The 19,745-nt window shown below is 32.1% G+C and overlaps 1 protein-coding gene across 1 annotated transcript in view; it reads right to left on the bottom strand.

Annotated features, from left to right (window-relative positions):
- LOC127704452 (uncharacterized) overlaps positions 1 to 18,882 on the bottom strand; it is a 133,895-nt gene extending 115,013 nt beyond the window's left edge. Inside the window, exons 1-4 of the mRNA XM_052208537.1 lie at positions 18,772 to 18,882; positions 14,090 to 14,472; positions 8,183 to 8,299; positions 2,829 to 6,314 (exon numbers count right to left, since the gene is read on the bottom strand). Of these exons, the coding sequence (XP_052064497.1) occupies positions 6,099 to 6,314; positions 8,183 to 8,299; positions 14,090 to 14,472; positions 18,772 to 18,775 (720 nt within the window). The 5' untranslated portion in view covers positions 18,776 to 18,882 and the 3' untranslated portion in view covers positions 2,829 to 6,098. Of the gene's footprint in view, positions 6,315 to 8,182; positions 8,300 to 14,089; positions 14,473 to 18,771 lie in introns of the transcript that reaches the window.
- Positions 18,883 to 19,745: the final 863 nt, after the last annotated feature.

The raw sequence follows: 19,745 nt of genomic DNA, 5'->3' as shown, positions 1-19,745 counted from the left end.
ACGGTGAATGATTATAATAAAATTTCGAGATTTGTTAAGAAGTACCCAGTTTGATTATTAATACTAATGTGCTTATCGAGGCTTTTGACATTGAGTTTTTTTTTTGCGAAACTTTACCACGAAAAGCGAACTGCACGTTATTTGTTCGGTATTTTCTTTTCATTTGAGAACAATTTTTTTTCAAAAAAGGAAAAAAAAACTTGCATACTAAAGTAGATCAATTTTATTTAAGCAGTGTAACATTACATAAGCGTCTGTATTTAAAGTATATATATGTGTCTTGATACCAGCTTTCGTTTTCTATCATGATTTCCTTAAAAGAGGGTTGGTGCTTACACGGAAGCTATTGAGCCAAGAGTTATAGGTAGTAAAGATGAAGTATTCACTTCGAAAGCTTTGTGATATCACCAAATGAGACGTATAACCGATTTTTTGTTTAAAATTAAGCGGTAACATAAATAAATTCGAATGTTTATGTAGGAGGTACAAATCCATGAACCATGTTCAACAGTTCAAAATTTCCATCGCTCATTATACAACTAATTAGATTGTTAGGTCTGAATTGTGAAAAAACAACTCTAAATCTAGTCCATTGAATTTTGTATTGAATTTTGTTTTGTGACTTCTATTAACCAAACGGTTGTCCGCTTATCAATTCTAATGCTTAAGGTCGTGACGTCAGACATTACAAGAAATAAAACAAATCACACACATCAAATGAGTTAAATCTATCTTTTCATATAAAATTTGCATGTGTATAGCTGCAATGCAAATTGTGAAAAAACAAATGCAGAATATAGTTTTGAAGGTTTTTTTAACAGTATTTTTACGGTTTGTTCAGTTTATTTATTGAAAAGCAGCTTATAATTGGTGAATATGTAATATAGTTGCAGTAAACATTGTTGACATGAAAATTGTCCTAATATGTGTATTGCAGTACTTGAATATGCTGGTATTGTATCACTACTTTGAACATTTTAAATAGTATTCACCACATTCAGTATTTTCACTGTTTGTTTGGTTTATTTATTCAAACGCAGCTTTTAATTGAAGGTTAATATTGAAATGAAGTTGCTGTAAACATTGGTTACAAGGACATTGCCTTAATGTGTATTTTGCATTACTTGCTTCTTATGTTCCTTATGTCGTAACTACAATGCCCTCCGTTTTCACGAATGTGAAAAGTAAAATAACAAAAATACTGAAATCCGAGGATAATTCAAAAAGGAAAGTCCCCAATCAAATGGCAAAATCAAAAAAACAAACACATCAAACGAATGGATAACAACTGTCATATTCCTGACTTGGTACAGGCATATTCTTATGTGATTTACCGAATGACTATTTACCGGATTTGTAATAACATAAGCAACACGACGGGTGCCACATGTGGAGCAGGATCTGCTCATCCTTCCGTAGCACCTGAGATCACCCCCAGGTTTTGGTGGGGTTCGTGCTGCTTAGTCTTTGGTTTTCTATGTTGTGTCATCTGTACTATTATTTGTCTGCTTGTCTTTTTATTTTTGGCCATGGCGTTGTCAGTTTGTTTTCGATCTATGAGTTTGACTGTCCCTCTGGTATCTTTCGTCCCTGTTTTATAACTGTTTGAATATTATTTGTCACATTCAGGGTTTTCACTATTTGTTTAGACATATATTGAACCTTAACTAATATAGCTAATACAGCAAGTCGTACAATTTGTTTTAGCCTACATCTCTTTTAAACAGCATTTGTGACTGTGGTTTACCTTATGGGTATGCATTAACTCATATTTTTGCCAAGTGGGTAGCCTTTGTGGAGCAGGAAAGATTTATTTCATTACATCTTTCCTAGTGGTTAAGCTGACCCCTTCCTAGGCCAAGCTATTATATTCTATATTATTGTATTATATTTTAATGACTTTCTTTCATTATTATCTTGCTGTACAAATGTATATGTACAATGTATATATTATTTATTTTCATATCAGATCATTTTTTACTCTGAATAAGTAAAAATTTCGAAATTGACCTTCTTGTTTCTCTTTACATTTATGCATCGTCCAAAAGAATTTAAAATACATGAGCTACTTGCTGACTCATACGAGTGAATGTTAAACCTCTGTTGGTTTGTTTCGGTTGAAGGAGAAAAGCATAAAGGCAAGTGATTTTAATAACTATTTTTATTTTTGTTTTTGGAAATTTACATTTTCATACACAGTTTGAGGCACCCCTGCATTACGATCTTACGGCTGGATGACCATTTGTCAGTTCTACACAATGTATCTTATTACACATTTTTGCTAATCTACAGATCGATATTTTATAAATAAGATTTTTATTTTGGATTTTATAAATTTTCCCTCTATCCATCCCCTTTCACCACCATAAGCTTGTTTTTTTGTTTGTGTGTTTGTTAGATTACCATCTATACTTGTGGTCCATTACAAATGTATTTTTGTAGATATACTCATTTTACGTTCATTTCTGGATGCTTATGTTGCAGGTGTTACATTTAGCATTTCAATATTTGCATATAGCTTAGTTGACCCTTTCCTAGACCAAGCTATTATATTCCATATTTTTGTATTATCGTTTCATGTCTTTTATTCATCATTATCTTATTGTAAAAATGTATATGTACAATGAATATTGTTTAGTTTTATATGAGAACAAATTTTACTCTGAATAAGTAAAAAATTCGCAATTCATCTTGTTTCTCATTTCATTTATGCATTGCCCATTAGAATATTAAATACAAGAGCTACTTGCTGACTTAAACAAGTGAATGTTAAACCTATGTTTTTTTGTTTGGATTGAAGGGGGAAAGCATAAAGAAATATAATAAAGTAAGCATGAAATATTTTTTAGTGACAACAATGCATGTTAATGATTTTAATATAAAAGTACTGTAATAAAAACACCTATAATGAAAACAACTGAAACAAATATCAGCCAAACGACTATTCTGTCAAACTTCTTCTTAATTTCACCGAGCTATTTCTTCATCTGATTGTAAGATACAATTCAGTATAGCAATACAAATTAAAATGATTTATATTGCAGAATATAGTGGAATACTTATTTTTACTATGTAAAGAAACATTTAAAAGTTGATATTAACATGAATTATTGACACCAATATCGGTTATTGCTATGATTATAAAAGAGAAACGATAATAACACCAGCAATTTCGAAAATAACTGAGGGAATAGTGCCAGCCAATTTTTCTTTCTGGCTTCTTCGAAATGTTCATGTGCTCTCGCATCATTTGCCCGTTAAATGTATTCTCGTTTTTTATATAGATTAGACCGTTGGTTTTCCCGTTTGAATGGTTTTACACTAGTAATTTTTTGGGGCCCTTTATAGCTTACTGTTCGGTGATAGCCAAGGCTTCGTGTTGAAGACCGTACTGTGACCTATAATGGTTTACTTTTATAAATTTTGACTTGGATGGAGAGTTGTCTCATTGGCACTCATACCACATCTTCTTATATCTATATAGTAGTTATGATGAAGGATAATATTGCAAAGAAGCATTATGTGAACAAAAGAAGATATTGCACAAATTTATGTTATACAAGTGGTTACCTCAATATCCATGCTCCTTTAGTGATTGTTTACTAAGATGACTATCGGTAAACTTCGGCTTCAAAACACAATTAATTAGCTGCCATATTTTCACATCCAAACAGACGAGTGAAATATTTTTTTGACGATTATACGATATGGATGCGTAAAAAATGATAAAATCGTGCACAGAAGACTAAGTTTATGATATATGCATGCATTGGTTCAAGAATTTGATTAACATTATTTTTCACCAGTCACTCGTTTCATGTAACTTTAAGTTAAAAGGAACCATTGGTTTCACGAAGACCATTGTACTGACGACACACAATAGAAACCTAAACGAGTCCAATATTATTTATATGTTAAAATTCGTCATTTCTCCAATAGAATTATTAACATGAGTATACATTAAATTTGGAACTAAAGGTTTTTCATTTCAAAGATTTCATTAAAGTAAAATATCGTCGTTTTACATCATCCACGTTCAATACTGCAATATAAACAATATATTTCTCAACTACATTGTCTAATATACCATTTATATGCTACCATTCTTTAAATCATTCTGTGCATGGACTTTTCCTACTCGTCATTTTTTGTCAAAAACATGTCATCTACATATATGATTGTTGTATTTCACACAGACATGAAGTCGGCTACATATAAATCATGATGCTTGTTGAGTTATTTTGATATCATATAATTAAACTATCAAAAGTGGAAGGATATAATATTATTTACATACAGGATGCAATAACTAAATACAATTGATTTTATATATGCCATTAAGGTTTTGAACGTCGTTTTCCGGTTATTCTAATTGTTATAATTGTATGGAAATTCACACCTTTAATTTGTCATAGGAATTCGTTTTGCTTCTAGAAATAGCAGGTCTTTCGTTTCTGCGTGTCTGGTAATTCGAGAAATATTTAGATAACTTTCGGTTTAAATGATATCAAAAACAGAGCTGGCATCCCGAAATTGATAATGGCTAGTGCATTTCAACCAAATTATATCTTGAAATATCAGAAAATGAAAAGCAAACAAATGATATATACGTGTGCCATTATATATTTAAATTTAAATTTTATGTAAAACATACAACATTTTCTTATTTTTATATTTAGTGTTCTACACCGCGCGATTCGTAGGCAGATATATAATGGTAAACATTTATGCTTCGGGAAATTTTAACATACATCGATGTATTTAATTGAACACAGAAAGACAGATTCTAAACACATTCTATAGTTTTATACTTTTTTGCATGAATCTTCTACGTTAAAGTTCGTAATAATTGAATTGAATTTTTAATATTTAAGTGACGAAACAAAAATAATTTCCGTATTTTTACAATTACCTTGACCTTTGCAAATTTTTATTGCTTTCAACTTCAACAATTAGTGAACGGATATGTTTGTCTTATTGAATTTAGATATATACCTGTTTTCTTCTCTTTGATCGGGTTGTTGTCTCTTTGACATATTCCCCGTTTCCATTCTCAATTTTATTTCTATATAATCCAATATTTATGTACTCGCTAACTTTAATACACATGAATAATCTTAAACGTTAGCGACCTATTTTCTTACATGTAAGGATAAGTGTGCTAGGTCATATAAAAGGGGATTTCGAACTGACAAAACAACCTCGAACTGAGCATCAGAGAATATAGGTTAATACTTTGACACACATACATATATACCGTTGAAACATATTAATTGTATTGATTTAATGATAATATTACTTCGACTTCCTGAAGATAATTTAGTTATCATTTCGTAAGAAAATACTTGCAAACGTATTTTGCATACATTGAATATCTTAAAACTATAGTTGTGATAAAGATTGAGAACAATCTTCACAGTCATGTTACTCATTGGTTATAATAAATTCGTTAACTAAAAAAAAAACAGACAACAACACTTCACCAAATCAAATACTGAACAACACGTACCCCAAAAAAAAACCCGGCGGTAATCTCAGGTGCTCCAAGAAAGTAGCAAAGCCTGCTCCGCATGTGACTACCTTCGTGCTTCTGTTATAATCAAGGAATCAGGACTTGTTAAAATAATGTTATTTGTTATGGGACTTTCCGTTTTGAATTTTTCTTGGAGGTCGGTATTTTTGTTATTTCACTTTTTCTTAACACATCTACGATATACAGACATTAAATAAAATATAGAAGGTTTCCTGAATAATTTGATATTTTTAGGAATCAAATTCGTAGTGAAAACGTTGTAATGTTAAGGTGCAACTTTCAATACAGGCGTTGTTGAAACGGTGTCAACTACGATCTCTTCTTCGGAAAAAAATGGAACTTCAATTGAAAGCCAAATACCCTAAGGTCAACTTGGCTTGAGGGAGTTGAAATCTAAGTTTCTTAATAACTTCTAAATTCATAAACAGACAGTTTTAGTATTTTTTTTTGGTAAATCATGTCAGTTCTGAAAAATTGACTACTGGGCTGACATAAAATATAATCTTTGCTAGACTGTAGGTGTAAGTATATTCGGACGTTTGATTAATTCAGCAAAGTAGCTTAGTCAGACAAAGACTGAACTATTGGTAGCTTTGTATCTCGAAAAATCACCAAACACTTCTCCATAGTATATCAGACGCAAAAAAAAAATGGCAGGTATGATTAGTGAACAGATGATGGAAAAAATTCCAAAGCAAACTGCTAGTCTTATCCAAGTATAAGCCATCTTATTATATCTTCTTGCTGTATGATAATCACGACGTGCTCTCGCTTTGGATCCCTACAAAAGAAATACTATTAAATGCAATGCAGTAGTTTTTTGAGAGAATTTTTTTATAGCAACAAATGACGAGCATGACAAGATTTATTGCTAATTCAAATGCCTGAAATCTTCAATCGACTCCTGACAGGACGATTTTTATCAATTTATCGATTGTCTTGAAAACCACAAAAAATAAAGAGAGAAACCTAAAATGATCTCTAAGTCAAGATCTTCAATAAGCCACAGGGCCTATAAAGCGCCAGACTATTCATTTTTTTGGAGTTGTTGCTCTTAAATAATGATTTTATACTGCAGCCAGAACACTTCCTGTTGTGTTTGTCTACCAAATATAGTAGCAAAATGATGTTTTGTGCAATGTCGATTTCATGTCACGTCACTTTTCTTCACAATTTAGGGTTCATTTAGGGATCCAAACTTTTTATTTTTCTGTTAAATTTTCATACCTATCATTGTATTCATATATAGCTTCAGTATAAAACAATATTAGGTCAATGTCAGAAAAATATCAATTGTTTTTGTATTCGGCACAAAACAGTGGAAGGGCTCGGTAAGCATCGGTCTTTCCCAAGTTTCTAAGCCTCACACAAAAAAATTTATATTTTTCTGACAGTGACCTAACATTGTATATTTACACAATTTGTTTACGTGTTTTGGCTATTATCTTGAAAACTAAAACAGAGCAACTTCAATCTGCAAATAATATTAGCTAGTCAATTCTACCTGAAATCCGACATCATATAGGAGTTATGTCCATTTAAAGAGGAGGATGTTTACCATTATTTACAATAGCAAAGGAGAGAAACATAGTTCAAAAAGGGTGTTCTAGCATAGAAATTGTTTTCCTTTATTTCTTTGTAAAATCTAAATATTCTTTCTATTTAAGCTTTATCAAAAATAAAGTCAAACACTTTATGAATGAATTCCTATCCATGTTTGATAGCCCTGTAAACAAATCAACTAATTGGTCAAATCATATCAGAAATTTAACATCACCAATTGCAGACTGAAAATCTTTCCTACTATATGTATGATTTTTGAGACAAAAGTGTACGGTTCAGTTCAAGTGTTCTACATTACTTATATAATTAGAAAACCAACCATGGCAAAGAAAATGTTGTATTTCAATGCATCTCAATATCATATTTGTATCAAGAACAATTAATTTTGCAATGAAATAGATAGTTTATTTTACACAACACTGAAAGTCGATGAATTTTTGGTTTATGTACTAGTTAATGTTATTTTTGCGTTTTAAGCTATAATATATGGAAAATTATAATACGAACTGTATTTAGGAAGTTAGATCAACAAACATATCAATATAACTGAAATCATGTTTCTACTGTTTTAATAGATGTAGAGAAACTTTTTCCTGCAAACGTTATCGGCAAGATAATCTTGAAATAAGTCAACAACTGAAATTAACTATGATAAAACTGAATCAGGAATAATAAAAATAATGTAATTTTACCGCGATAGTAAAACATTGTCTACAGTTAATGAATACTCATTGTTGTATTGATTGATGCTTTTATTTGTTTTCTTTAATGAATTTTTTTTTGTCTTCCAATTCTTTTTAATTCAAACGGAATATATTACTTTGTCTGCACTCTACAACTTAAAATCTAAATTTGTAATTTGTGGATAGAACGCAATCTGGACAAAATCGTAAAAAAGGTCCTGATTAAATTAACGTGGAACAATCTTTTTTTCAAAAATTTCATACAATTCATTTAATTCAATGACCACAAATTATAAAACGAACTAACGGTTGAACATTATATGCAAGAAATATTTGCTTATAGTTTTTTTCATCCTAGATTCTTTAATTTTAAATGTTAATACGTTAATCATTCAACACTTACTTTGTTGGCCATATAGATGGCAATCAAACCAAACGGCCAGCAACAACAGCAACATACAAAAATGGCTAAGCAAAGGTAATCGGAATTGTCTGGTGGATTTTCATCTATCCACTGTCTCTATAAAATCAAAATATGCCATAGAAGATAAAAAAACCAAGGTAAACATGGCAAACAAAGGTTAAGAAATTTGAGGGAATCACATGAACTCCATAAGGAGCAAGACCGGATTCGTCAAAATGGTCAGCGTCTATTGATATGCATGCATCATCCGCCATACGAAGTCACACTCAGTGAGAATAACAAAATCATGAAAACGACACAATCGGAAAATTCATACGAAATTTCTGTTATCGAAAGTTCTAAACGCGCGAAAATATGTCGCGAGAGAGTTGAAACACAGACGCATCGTATCGGTCAACCAATTCATGGTGGTGACTGAAAACCTTTGCTCATGAATTCCGTATAGTGTGAACATGCCGTTATCATGATGATATTTTTTCGTTAAATTATCAAGAACTCTCTAAATATACTGCCGAAATTTACCAACAGCAACTTACTTTAAATAAATCAAATATTAACAGCAATAAGTCTCCTTTCCTAGATTTACATATTTCAGTTTTACACCAGAAACTCTACACAAAAATTTACCTCAAAAGGGGTGATTTTTTTTCCTATTGTTAATTTTCCTTTTTTTAGGACAGTGATGTTCCTGTGGCACCATCTTACGATGTTTACATAGTCCAACTCGTTCGGTATGCCCGTGTCTGTAGTGACGTTTAGACTTTCAATGAGCGGAATCTATGTATTACTGGTAAATTATTAAGTTAGGGATGTCGTTGCTACAAAAGAGGGACGAAAGATACCAGAGGGACAGTCAAACTCATAGATCGAAAACAAACTGACAACGCCATGGCCAAAAGTAAAAAGACAAACAGACAAATAATAGTACAGATGACACAACATAGAAAACTATAGACTAAGCAACACGAACCCCACCAAAAACTGGGGGTGATCTCAGGTGCTCTGTACCTGTGAAAAACTTATATCAGAGGGAATTGCACATCTTTAATTTTACGGTGATGTTGTTAACCGAGCCCGGAAATTTATATTCGATCCGGATAAACTCATCAATTCTTTAGATAAACTTATTTTAAAAGGTAATCGATTCAACACTGTAATTAGATCTTTGAATATTGTTTTTATTGGTATAAATATTGATTTCGTTATCAGTAAATTAAAATCATACTTAATAGTTTTGTTATACACATATGCACTTTAGCAGTACCACAATCAGTCGATACCTTTATTTTGGCATTACACAAGGTCATGTTTTCCCTGACTGTAAATGACGTCTTTACACTAAATCCATTGGATGTTGGATGTGTACTTATTGATATTTTAGTCTTAGATAAATGATTTTTTTATTGGTTGTTATTGGCTTTTGAACTAGCTGTCAGTAACTGTGAGTACTCTTAGATCTGTACTTAGCGTCATTTTTGTTGTTAGGGATGAGGGATGGTTAAATACCGTGCAACGTCCGGTTTGTATTTATGTTTGATGTTCTTCTGCTTTGTATCGAGCTGGTGAGTTAAGCCTTTTTCAACTGATATTTATAGTTTGTTCTTATGATGTGCTGTAACATCATTGTCCAAGGTTCGGGGCGGGTTGGACGCTCACAATTATGTTTCACCTCGCCACAATCAATATGTGCCTGTCCCAAGTCAGGAGCCTGTAGTTCAGTGGTTGTCGTTGGTTCATGTCTGCCATATTTGTTTTTCGTTAATTGTTTTGTTATAAATTATGACGTTAGTTTTCTTCATTGAATTATTTCCTATTTTGCATGTCGGGGCCTTTCATAGCTGACTATACGGTATGGTTTTTTCTCATTGTTAAAGGCCGTAGTGTTGCCTATAATTGCTTACATCCACTTTATTTGAACATTTTTTTGGATATTTGTCTCATTGGCAATCATACCTCATCTGCTTATTTTTATACGGTCGTAGGGTATTAATTGAGATATGTCATCACCATGCGATTGGAGTAGAGGGTAGGTTCATACTAAAAGATTGAAAATTGACGATTTGAAAGATGAAATCATAACGTTTGTCATTGATAATAGTCGTAAATCTATATCGATGAATAGATTAAGATATGAAACATATCTTACAGTTTCGACACTATCCCTAATCTGAAAATCACTGGCTATATGAGACGCAAGCATGTCCTAAAATGTGGGTAATTGGGTGAAAGGATACAATCAATATAACTGAAAGTGAAATAAAAGTACTTTGCATGACACTTTTTCTTTTTGTCTTTGGAAATTTTTTGTATGAAATCTTTATCATATGAGTACAAAACCAAGTCTGCCAGTAGGAGGACACAATTAGTACCCATTGAAATATCGACTGTCTGTTTAAATAGAAATCCACTAAATTCAATCACAAGGCTATCATTCGGTATATCGAGAAAAATTATCGTGAAAGAACCCCTAACGGTGGTCCAGCATTGCGATCGGATCGTGAATGTAGTTAATTGTAATTCTACTTCAAAATCTGTGAAAAATCTGCTGTATTTTCGAAACGCGGAACAAATCCGAAAAAAAAAATATTATGTCTGTCAAAATGATTTAAATTTCTCAATAATACTGTGCAATAAGATAAAGAAAATATGCAGTACTATAAGAGAAAACACAAAAGGCGCAACACAAGTCTATGGAATTAATAAAAACAAAAAAACACGTTTTCTACCTATAATGGTCACATTCCAATATATAATGATATATCTTAATTTGAATCTTTGGTGTGTCAGATAGTACAGTAAAATAAACATTTTTTTCCTTGAAACCATTCTTTTTGTTTTTCAAAACATTAAATGTTGTTGATTTTTCATCAAAATTGATCGTGAAAGATCGGGCAACGCATTATCTTGATCGGGAAAGACAAGGCGTGACCAGACGGACGCATGATGTTTGCGCCTTTTTACTTGTAACACTAAAGGACATTTGCGCTTCAAAAACTAAAGACATTTGCGCTTTAAAATTTGATACACCTGTACAAAATTGATAAGACATTTTCGCTTTTTACCTATTGTTGTTTCCCTGTAATCTTTAGAAAATTTACCAAAGTCTTGGAAAGATGTTTACATATTCTTTCAAAGTTCTTTTGAACAAACGATAACATAAGATTTTTTCCGGGTAAACCAGACATATTATAAAAAATATAGTATACGTTTCTGTGTAAACGATAGAGAAAAAGAACATTTTATGGATGAAACATTTGAATTTTGACCGTAATTCTTCAATTAGCTTTCTTATAAGTGTATTTAAAATTGGAAACTATATTCCTCTTGTGGCCACTCTGTTGCATGAATAGCCCGAGAAACTGTACCATCATAGTTTATCTAAGCTTGTTTCAATTAGTGAAGACCGAAATTTTATTTTTTTAAACCACCTGCTGTACTTGTTGACTTTTAGAAAGAGTCATGGTTGTTATAAGGAAACTCCCATCCACCCTCTTGGAGGGTTGTCTTTTTCATCTGACACAAGCATGATGGGGAAAGGTTGATGTTTTTAGCTGTATATAAATATATGAATGTTTCGTTGTGTTTTTTTATATTAAATGATTTTTTATGATATGTTGATAAAACGCAAATGTCCAATTGAAAAAAACGCAAATGTACATGTCCTTTTTTAAAAAGCGCAAATATACTAAAAATTAAAATGAAATGTTTATTTAAAAAAAAGCAATTGTCCTACCAAAAAGCGCAAACGTCCCGCGCCGGACTAGACTTAATAATCAGAAAACAATATTTCTTTTACCAATTGATATACTTACAACTAGTTGAAGCGTGCTATCATTTTAATAAGAACGAACATTAATGCCTTAAATTTTTTTTTACTATTTTTTATTTCAACACTTTTCCTTAAGAGTTATTTAATTAACTAAAAACGTGACTAGATAAGTAGATTTACAAAATAAAAGTACCTTCTGGAGCGTTAATTGTCGAAAAGTAAAAGTATATATGTTTCTATAATGCATTCTCCCTGAAAATATATGCATGTGTACGCATTTTTTTTGGTGTAAGGATTGTTACCTTTAGTTATATGGATTGCCGTTCGTGCGTACATAGTATGACAATATTGGCTAATTTATTGTTTATTTTGTGGCTGCGCTTACATAAACTAAAAAAGGTACTACGATAACGTTATTTTGATTGTTTGATCATTCTGTTCACAATAGCTATACGTCATTTTACCCAACTTAGTGGGTAAATAACCAATCATCGTACCTCGATTGTGCATTATGTCCAGCTTGAACTTTAGTCGATTCAGTCGATTAAGTTCTATTCTCAATCTTGAATTTGTATAAGAAATCAAAACTTATGATGAACGGACAAATAGACTGATATTGCTATAAGGCACCTAGTCGGTGTGGTATTATAAGATAATCAGATCCAATGGCATTGAACAATTATAGCACTATTCACCAACAAAAGAGAACCGGAGTGAGTCATGCAAATCCAGTATTTGCTATACCAATTAAAAATTTGAATTATCCTATAATTAAATAATGGTTTGAACGTTTCCATAGCATCAAATCTTTCACGATCCTTTTCACGATCTTCAAAAAGCGGTACGCGATCTTTCACGATCCGAAAAATCATTTTTTTGTAAATATTTCATTTTTTGCAACATTTCTAATTATGCTAACACAAATTACCTTTAAGAACTATTTGAATCATTAAAATAGAATGACATATTACAAAGAAAAGTTGTTTAGTCATTCGAATTATGAAAAAAATCTTGTTTGTTTACATATTTAATGTCATTGAAATGTCAAGGAGCAATCTGCCTTTTGTAGTTTTGTAATAACGGTGTACTTTTAAACCTTGATTTTTCTCAGATACTGACCATAATGTTGAACCATTTAGACAGACAGTTTTATTTTTTTGTAAATTTTTTCGTATAATTCATTAGATTAGATTAGTTATTGACCTTGAATATGTCTTCTCGATAAGATTTCATTCACGATCCTATACCAGAGCTTTTACGATCCAAACGCAATACTTGACCACCGTTAGGTGTTCTTTCACAATCATTTTTCTCGATATATCAAATGACACCCGTGAACTAAAGAGTTGTTGACAAAAAGTCCAGCATTTTGATTATAATGAAAACAACACGTTAAAAATAGAAAAATCTTGACCCGGCTATATATATCGTTCTTTATATGGATTTATTTGATGTTAAGGTATCCAGTATAAAGAAGGCAGATTTCCATTGTTTTCATGTATTTTTAATTACAAAGGATGTAAATCATCAAAAGTGCCGAATTAAACAAGACAGACAAATTAAAGTCATTCGTTCAAACGTTAACGGACACAAAGATGACTTGGTTTATAGTTATCAATATCTGTGTCGCAGATGTCCACGATAACATTTTAATTGTCGTCCCACAATATCGTCCTTTTTCCTCGATTATGACATCATCGTATGAGACTTATCACCGATTTTCTACTAAAAATGAGCTACGCGACTGTGAAAACACTTCCGGAAAACACCATGAATTTAAACCAACAGGAAACACAAAAATGAAAACTTTATGTTGAACAAAAGAAACGTCGATAGAACCTGAAATGACATTTTATACTATTCAATATTGGCTTTAGTAGATTCGTTACTTTATACTCATCTATATCTATTTTACATGATGGGGACTGGGGTTCCTGATTTCCATCCCCTTAATTCCATACGAAAATCAGTCAAAAAACTTTTCCAGCATATCCTTATTTTACTCCCCTACTTCAACTGGTTCCCATCCACTGACTCGCACTTCCCTCCCGCTGACTACTACTTCCCGCCCCTGTTCCCTTACATCAGTCATCCCCTCTTACATACAAATCACTTACTTTGGCGGTAGAAATCTTTACAGTTTGATTCTCAGATACACATGGATCGATAGAAGTTGATGACGTTGGTTGATCTACATTTACTGGAACGCTATTGTATGTTGGCGAAATATCTGTTACAACACACATAGGGTCAACTGATGTATATTGAGGTGGTGTATCTACTTCAGGATTTACCATTGATGTAACTATGTTGTAGACAGAAGAAGATTCAGGTTTGGTAAACTGTTGATTTTCCAGTAAAGTATGTGACGGTTGTTTGTCGCCATCTTCTTCGTGATATGTTGGTGAATTATCAGGTTCATCTGTCTGGACTTCGGTTGTTGGATATGACTGGGACCGATGTTCATTCAGAGGAATGTGACTGTAGGTTGAAGACTGAGCTACAAAAATTAAATTTATAATAACAAGTAAGAGTCTCACGCATTAAGAGGATTATAATGGGTACAACAAAAACCAAGTAAAATTTAGCAACAAAGTCGAAAAGTGATTTTGAATGACACAGAAATATTTTAGAAGCACAATAAAGATATTTTACATACATTTTAGTTTTGATTATGCCCACTATATGCATATTTATTGACTGAGTGATTATTGGTGATTAACATTTCTTTATTTCAGCAACCCTGACTATTTCATGGTGGTTAGTTTGTATTGGTGGAGTATACTTACCAGGATAGAACCACCTACTTTTGGTAATAAAACTTGTAATCCTAGATAACTAATATCGGAGTCGAACAAACAATCCAAGAGTGAGGTTCGATATCAGCACCTCAGTGTTGACATGCTAGTGTTTACTGTAGATGAACTACTTAGACTACTTTACAGCCGAGCTTTTCCCTACATTCAGTCTATTTAATTTAATCACGGTACATTGTCCAGATATTCATGATAAAGGCACATCATGTGGTGGGGTTAACTAGGTTTAAAGTGCGCAAAAACCTCACCAATTGCCTATCTAGACTGTCAACTTAGGCCTATGACTACAGTTGGCGTTATGATAAATATCCAACTGATATAAGGAATTGTATTCCTGGATACACTATCATGATAAATGGTAAATTGACAAGAAAAAAAAAACTAACATTAATAGCTCATTAAATGTACTTTCATTTACCTGCTTCAAACACTTACATTAGTGTAAACGCCAAACGAAAAATCACTTGAAAATTGTAATGGTATATCATCAACTAACCATATGTATATGAGATTAAAGTGATTATTTATTCTTCAATAAATCAACCATATAACAAGCATGGATTTGTCTTTCTCAATTTTACCTCCCCCGACCCTTTACAGCCATGTAAACTATTGTTCTCACTTGTCATATGTAGACTCGATTAATTGTTAAAAACATCTCATCTGAAACAACTGGTTTTAAAACAAACTTGGCATCCATGTTTTCTAGTGTATTTAGTATAACGATATGATTTTGGCCAAAAACAAATCATAAAGTTGGATATGTGAGAATATCTAATATCTGGAATCATTGTAGGGGTTATTGGGCGTGACTAAAGATTTTACCAATATAATCACTATAAAAAAAACTGTTGACAGCAAATATTATCAGGACTACTAGATCTACAAAAAAATTTCATGACTGAAATCATCAAATGTCTCCTTATAAGACTTTTGTCCTTAAATAACGATGATTAGCCAATTTCTACGTTTTAGAATTTAACATTGAAAGCACTAATTTATATATATAGATAGAACCGTAACAGCAAAATTATCCACAATTAAAGATTAACACAAAGGCCAAAATATGACTGAAAAAAATAGGTGTCTCCTTAAAGCAAATAGTTCTTTTTAATGTCGACTGTGTGACCATTTCATTATTATCATGAACTACTGTATAAATAAGAAAATAAAAGAAAGTATGGGTATAAGTCAAACTGACACCAACCAGCAACAAAAAGTCCAACATCTGACACGTTCTATAGCACATACGATTCCAGAAAAATAAGAAAAGCAAAAAATAATTGAACAAAGACTTTCTAATATGATATCAATACCAACTCCCATACTGATACAAGCATATTAAGAATTGACAAACGACAACCGCTAATGTAGTCCCAGATAGTCCTAACAGCATTCCAACGTCTACAAAATGCCTATATAACTGGCTCCTTATTGAAATTATTTCCTTCGCATGTTAGCACTTTACAAATTGATACATGCATAGCAAAAACAGCTTACGCTTTCGATAGACCCTGTCTCGCTCAATTTTGAGATTTCAGATAGACAATCTTTTTAAGCAGGATAAATGATCAACTAACAAGATATACAAATACGATACATAAACGAAATTAATTGTTGACTGGTTTATTAGAGTTTTACTCAATTTTTGTTTAAAAGATCGAAGGTAATGACTCAAATAAGATATATCTACTATAGAGACTCGGTGGACATTGTTTGTAGAATTGATAAAAAAGTATATCAAGTTGTGTGGGTATATTCGAATGACCTTTAAAAGAAGATCTGGTTTAATATCACCTGTCACCTATAAAAGTTGGATACTTATACGTCCGTCATCGACGAGACTTATTATGATATACCGTAGTTCGAAAGTTCGAATGGATTCCAATAGGTCGAATGATAACTCAAATTTGCTAAACCCAATTCTATAAAATGTCAACAAATCTTAAGAATTAACGGAGGAAAGCTCTCTTTTGATTCTATTTTTTTTTTGGCTAGTCGTATTTCACATTCTAATTCTAGTTTGGTTTGATTAATTTATTCAAAACTGTATGCTATTGATTTGATTGATAAAAGAAAGCTCGATTTTCATTTTTTATTTTCGTTCCAGAGTTATGGGACTTTTACCGTCAAATATAAGGCAGTTTTCCACGTATTGTACACTTACTAGAGTATGCTTAGCATTATTTGATCAAAACTTTATTCTGTTTTTTGGCATTGATTAAAGAAAATTCTCTTTCGATTTTAAATATTTTCTGGTATATCTGTTTAGAGTATCAGGACTTTAACTGACAGAGTAAGGTAAATTGTTCATATGTTATACAATAAATTTGGTAAACTTGGATAGATTTATTTGAACTTGATACAGTTATTGGTATGGTAAAGGTAAAGTACATTCTTGTTTAGAACTATGGGATTTTAACTCCATATTTAAGGTTTATTTTTTTCACATGACACGCAGTAAAACTCTTGTATGTTTGGTTCTAATAGCTACAAACAAACTTTACACTGTTGTTTGGATTTATAATTCCAGTTGCATCATTCCACATTTTTACCTTTTTTCAAAAACAACAACACAATTTAAACTGTAAGGAAGAAACTATTAGCCGACATCATCTATTTTCTGATCGTTTATGCCCCACCCCCTTGACATACACGGAATTTTCTAAAGAGTTCTTATGGATCGCCTAAATTCACGGATCTTTACGGTTTGGTTACTTTAATGACCGATTTAAGAATTGTTGTGAGTTATTACGAGCCATTTTCGGTTTATTACGTATAATTACGTATAATTACGAGTTATTACGATGTGTTTACTGTAAAACTCCACAATTTGTTACGAGTTGTCACGGATAACTAAGAGCATCTTACGGGCCTTTTACGGGTTGTTACTAATATATTACGGAATGTTACATTTCATCAACCCTTTTACGTGCTGGTTACGACCTGTTTACGTGTTGATAAGAATAGTTACGAGTAAGTAACGAGTATTTTCGAGTCCTTACGATTTTGCAGCTTTTATGCTCCCTCAAATCGTAAACTAATACGTAAGAATTCGTAACGAATACATATCTATTCGTTAAGTATTTGATACTACACGTAAAATGCTCTTAATCACTCATAAAGTAAACACATTGATACACGACCATAATGAAATCGTAAGCAACACGTAAGCACTTGTAATAATCCATAAATAATCCGTAAACAAAACGTAAAATAATCGCAACAAATCGTTGAAAAAGATTGTGACAAGTCATTAACGGATTCGGTTGAGCAGTTTACAGATGGTAATGTGTTGTTGCGAGCCGTTTATGAGCAATTTACTTACGGATTGTTACAAGTAATTTCCGACAATCGTAAAAATTATTCAAAATTTGTTTTCTCCTTTCACGGATCCTTAAGAGTGTTTGCGAGTTATTGCGATGTGTGACGAGATATTTACGGATATCAACGAGTTACTATCGGATGTTTGCGATTGACAACGAGTTGGCGATTTAAACGGAAGAGTAAGTATATTCTGTGTTTGTGAAGGTGGTATAATATATACCGGTTAAACGTATGTAAAAATATTGTAGAATACCCAAACAAGATTGGTCATTTCGAGAAAAATAATCTATTTAGTAATATAAATAGGGATAATGGGCAATTCTCAGAGGATTTAGGGGAGGCAGAGTGCCCGGCACCTCCTTTTGTGGGAAAAATTTGGTTGATTATATAGGGAATCACTGAAGCATGACTGGAGCGGGTCTCCTCTTAGGCAGTCAGTGGGCACCCCCTCATGGAAATTATTAGATCCGCCATTGCAGTTTCTACCGTATGACAATAAAACTTTTCTTCTTTATAATCTTGCTTAAGTCGATGTTTTACCAGTTTCTCCATTTTGCATCAAGATTTGTAGTATGAAACAAGGAGCTAGCTGATGAAGTATAAAAAGTCACTTACCTAATGTATCACTGCAAATAAATTATTAGAAAAATATTTACCCATTATCCCAATATGTTTACGTCAAGCTAGTTAACAAGTAGAGGAAGTGGACAGAAATACCCTTTCTTGTGGTTAAAGATATATTAACATAATTCTATTCGACAAGAAAATATTTCTATCCTATCTGGCGGTAAAACATAAATTTACATAATTTCATACAATAAAATTTGTTTTGTTCACCCTCCTGACCCGAATATGTGATATTTCCCTTTTATACAGACAAGATTTTTGTGAATGGTTTGTTTTCAATAGGCTTTTATACTAACCTATCATTCTAATTTCTAATGCTTTTTCCGTGACTTCCGTGTTTAAACATCATTGATTGATATTATTTAACAAAACAGGGATATGTTACCTTGTGCACTTGCATTTTATTTAAAATATTAAAAATTCAATGATCACAATACGACAAATAACGAAGACCGACTGTTATAAATCAGTAGTTTCGGGTATATTTTGACAAGATCGTTGTTCATTTATTGGGAATTTTGATCAAATTTTGCAAACTGTATTTTGAAACAAATGTCTTTTTTAATGATGACCTCTTTCGAGTTGTTGTAAATTGTTCATGTTAAAATGCTTTTTTTTCAAATAGATTCATTAGTTAATTCGACTTTTTTTGTTCACTTGGTCCAGTGTAAGCTCTTGTCATTACTTGGCGTCCATCGTCTGTCGTCGTCTGTCGTCGTCGTTGTCCGTCGTCTGTAACTTTTACAAAGAACATCTCCTCTGAAACTACTCGGCCAAATTTCACCAAACTTAGGCACAGTCATCAATGAAGTATCTAGTTTAAATAATTTGATTGATTATCTCGCTTGCTAAAAAAATGGCCGACATGCTAAAAAAAGAACATATGGGTAAAATGAAATATTCAAAATTGAGAATGGAAATGGGGAATGTGTCAAAGAGACAACAACCCGACCAAAAAACAGAAAACAGCCAAAGGCCACCAATTGGTCTTCAACACAGCGAA

This window comes from Mytilus californianus, unplaced genomic scaffold, assembly GCF_021869535.1.
Source record: "Mytilus californianus isolate M0D057914Y unplaced genomic scaffold, xbMytCali1.0.p SCAF_6, whole genome shotgun sequence".
NCBI lineage: Eukaryota > Metazoa > Mollusca > Bivalvia > Mytilida > Mytilidae > Mytilus > Mytilus californianus.
This window is presented reverse-complemented; position numbering and strand designations above follow the sequence as displayed.